Genomic DNA, 3,813 nt, shown 5'->3' with positions numbered 1-3,813 from the left:
GCCCACCCCTGGAAGGGTGTTCAACCCTCAGCCAGCTTTGGCCCTCTTGTGGTCATCCCACCAAAGTACCGGCATGACTCAAATTGACCAGCTTGTCAACAGCCTTTGTCAAAATTCTTAAGCCAAATCAATCCCCAAATGTGTGCTACCCCTGGGAAGAAATGCTTGTGAGGGGGCCGTGGGAGTATAAGATTTCCTTTCAGGGATTCCTCTGCCCGGCCTGCTTCCTCCCTCTCTCCAGAGAGCAACGTTGGTTTCCCTGGAAACCTCTCAAGGTCCTTGCCCTGAGTGGCGGTGGGGAACTCCTTGTGGAGCAGAGAGCTGCCTTTTAGAGCCACCCCCTCTTGTCTCTCTAATTGGGCACATACATGGCACCTAATAGGGCCTTCAGTCACACTGGGGGCATTTTCTTCTGAATAATCAGCATCGTCAAGGAGAGGAAAGGAGATGGGGTGGTTAAATGTACTGGTTTGGGGCTTCGTTGACGTGGCAAGATGGGTCTGGGAGCTCCTCAGTCTGTGAGGTCTCTGGACATAGAAGAACCTCCCCCTCAATCTTGTGTATAATTTGGCCCTTCACGTAGCTTGTCTCCTTCAATACAACCCAGCTAAGATTTATTAGAGGGCTAGGCGTATGTATTTGGTTGTTTCATTTTGGTTTTGTTTTCTCTTTGGATCTCAGGTGCAGCAAGTGGAATTGAATATTGTTAAGTATTCAACAAATACATGGACCCTTTACTGTGTGCCAGGCACTGTGGGTACTCCGTGACCAGCAGGCAACAAAGCAAGGGCCTCTGCCTCTGCAGAGCTTCCCTTTCTAGTGTGAGAGAGAGATGATAAGCCAATAGTATGTAAGATATCAGTGGTGATGAGGGCTCGGGGAGAAGAGAGAGGGTGTTAGGTGGTGCTATTTTAGACAGGGGTTGATCAGGGAGCTGACTTTGAGCAGAGATTACGAGAACAATTACTCGAAGGCACAGCAAGCCAAGGATCCCTGTAGGCAGAAGCCGCTGCAGCATCTTTTATCTGGGATGCAAGGTGAGAGCATGTGGGTGAGTTTGAAGAAGAGCAAAGAAGCCATTTGGCTGGAGCAGACCGAGCTGGGTAGAAATGGCAAAATGAGCAAGAGAGGGTGGCAGGAACAAAGCCTCGTAGTCCATGGAGGTGACTGGATTTTGTTCAAGGGTGGTGAGGAGCTGGTGGAAAGTTTTGTTTGGAAAAGTGACATGAAGCTAATTATTTGGATGCTCTGTGGAGAGGTCAATAGGCAGCAAGAATAGAAGCAGAAGGGTCAGTTAGGAGAGTCTGGTGGTAGCTTACGCTGGGACATGTGTCTTGGATTGCCACATGGTGGTGGAGGAGGTGGGAAGGGGTGGCGTCTGGGAAATGCTGGGAGAGCCCGACAGACAGGATTAGCTGAAGGGCTGGGTGGGAAGTGTGAGAGGGAGAGGAGTGGAACATGCTCTTCTGTTCACGGCACGCCCACCGTGGGTGGTTACAAGGCCACGCCCATTGCGTTTTATTTTGTTCATCCTCTTTCTCTTCATAGCCAGTCTCCATTTCCCCATTCTCTTCTCACTGGCAGCCATTCCGATGCATTTTAATATATGTTCCCATATGCATGCATGATGGAAGAATAAATAGTAGCATTTTCTGTACATATGTATTTCAAGCTTATCTTAATAGCATCGTGTTCTGTTTTTCACTTTTCCCTCCCCCTGCTGTAGCGTTTCGATCTGGCCAGGTTTGTGACCACTGTCACAAACACTGCAGTGGGTGTCCACCGCATTTGACTTATCCATTTTCCTCATAGTGGACAACCAAGTTGCCACCAACTCCTGGCTGCCACACACTGTACCGTGGTGCAGTGCGTCTCCTTCCAGTTCTGTCTGAGACCAGGGGGTGCAGGGCTAGAAGTGGGCTTGCTGGCCCCGGGGAGTGCATATACTTAATTTTACTAAGTGAAAGTAAAAGCCACTTTGTGCCTGAGGCTTCCAGGCGCCCCACATTCTTGACCTTGTTTGGTAGGTACTGATTTTCTAATTTTTTCAAACCTGTTGGATTCATCTCGCTGTAATTTTGGTTTGCATTTCTCTGATTATTAGTAAAGTTGAGCATCTTTATTTGTTAGTCACTCAACTTTCCCCACTGTGAACTGCCTGTTTATATCCTTTGCCTAGTTTTCTGTTGTGTTTTCAAAAGTTTTGTGTGTGTGTGTGTGTGTGTGTGTGTGTGGTTGCTGGAATCCATTTTATGTTCTACACCTGCCCAGCCAAGTACAGTAGCCGCTAGCCACATGTGGCAATTAAAATAAAAATAAATTAAAATGAAAAGAAATGAAAAATTCAGTTCCTCAGTTTCGTTTACCCACATTTCATGTGCTCGTTATTCACACGTGGCTAGTGGCTGCCATATTGAATAGCACAGATATAGGACATTTTCGTCTTCACAGAAAGGTCTATTGGGCAGTGCTGACCGAGATGTTAATGCTTGTCTTCTTTTAACTATATTTCACATGTCCTTTGTTGAACAGTTTTGCTGTAATCAAATCTACCAATTTCTCTTGTGTGTTTTGGGTTTTGTTAAAGGCCTTCTTTACCTGAAGGTCACAAGATATTCACATATATTTTCCTCTAATAGCTTCTACATTTAGATCTCTAACCCATCTGGAACTTAAATTTGTGTATGGTGTATGACGTGATGTTGGAATTTAACTTTATTTTTTTCCCTATAAAGATTTAGTTTTCCTAATATTACCTATGTTTTAGTGTTTTTCACTTGATTCTAACAAATAACAAGACATTTGACTATCTCCTTTATTATTTAAGGTGTTGGTTAATTTTTAAGATAGAAATTTATGTTTGAATACTCTATGAGGGAAATTTTACTCTGTCCTAGATAAAAGATGCCGCCTATTTCTATAAGCGAAGCCAGTGCTACCAAGATGCTTTCAGATGCTTTGAGCAGATTCAAGAATTTGATCTAGCACTCAAAATGTACTGTCAAGAGGAGCTTTATGAAGAAGCGGCTGTCGCGGCAAAAAAGTAGGTGGTTTATTCTCTCCCTCCCCCTTCCCTCTGCTCTCTGGGTGCAGCCTGCGCTGGGCGATGGTGTCCACTTTGCTGCAGTGGCTTGACCCTGACCCCACTTCTGCTGAGCAGTGTTCTCAGTGCTGGGTCAAAATCTACTTGAGAGCAGGACTCGGTGTTCTCCACTCTCTTTATAAGCTTTGACACAGCGTCACGAGGAGAAGGGGCTAAAGAAGATGAAGAGTGTGTCATGAGTGTGTGTATAACTTGCACAGCAATGTTGTGCTTCATGATGGTTCTGTCCTCTCACCTTTGCTTGCTGAGTTGGTAGTTTCATCGATGCGTGTTATGGATGGATAAAGGCAAGAGCACTAGTGGGCAGTCAGGATTTTGCTTCATTGCGATCTACTGGCAGATGCTTAACCACGCAGTTATACATATGTGAATGCTACGAATGTACACATACCTTCAGTTGTAGGACACATATGTTTCATACATGACCCAGTTGCTCCGTGCTGTATTTTGGAAGACATTTTCTATTGGTTGGATGATAACGAGTTATCATTAGTGTCATCTGTCATTGCAGATATGAAGAAATGCTGAAGGCCAAAACCCTTCCCATATCCAAGCTCTCCTATTCTGCCAGTCAGTTTTACTTGGAAGCTGCAGCAAAGTACCTGAGTGCAAATAAGATCAAGGAGATGATGGCTGTCCTCTCAAAGCTAGACATAGATGACCAGCTGGTGTTCCTGAAGTCTCGGAAACGGCTAGCAGAGCTGCAGACC

General features: G+C 45.2%; 1 protein-coding gene across 1 annotated transcript in view; it reads left to right on the top strand.

Annotated features, from left to right (window-relative positions):
• TRANK1 (tetratricopeptide repeat and ankyrin repeat containing 1) overlaps positions 1–3,813 on the top strand; it is a 68,804-nt gene that overhangs the window by 59,022 nt on the left and 5,969 nt on the right. The window contains 2 exon segments of the mRNA XM_025039314.1: positions 2,898–3,043; positions 3,615–3,806. Of these exon segments, the coding sequence (XP_024895082.1) occupies positions 2,898–3,043; positions 3,615–3,806 (338 nt within the window).

Source organism: Pteropus alecto, unplaced genomic scaffold (assembly GCF_000325575.1).
Source record: "Pteropus alecto unplaced genomic scaffold, ASM32557v1 scaffold10, whole genome shotgun sequence".
NCBI lineage: Eukaryota > Metazoa > Chordata > Mammalia > Chiroptera > Pteropodidae > Pteropus > Pteropus alecto.
Note: the sequence above shows the minus strand (reverse complement) of the source record. Positions and strands in the feature narration are given on the sequence as shown.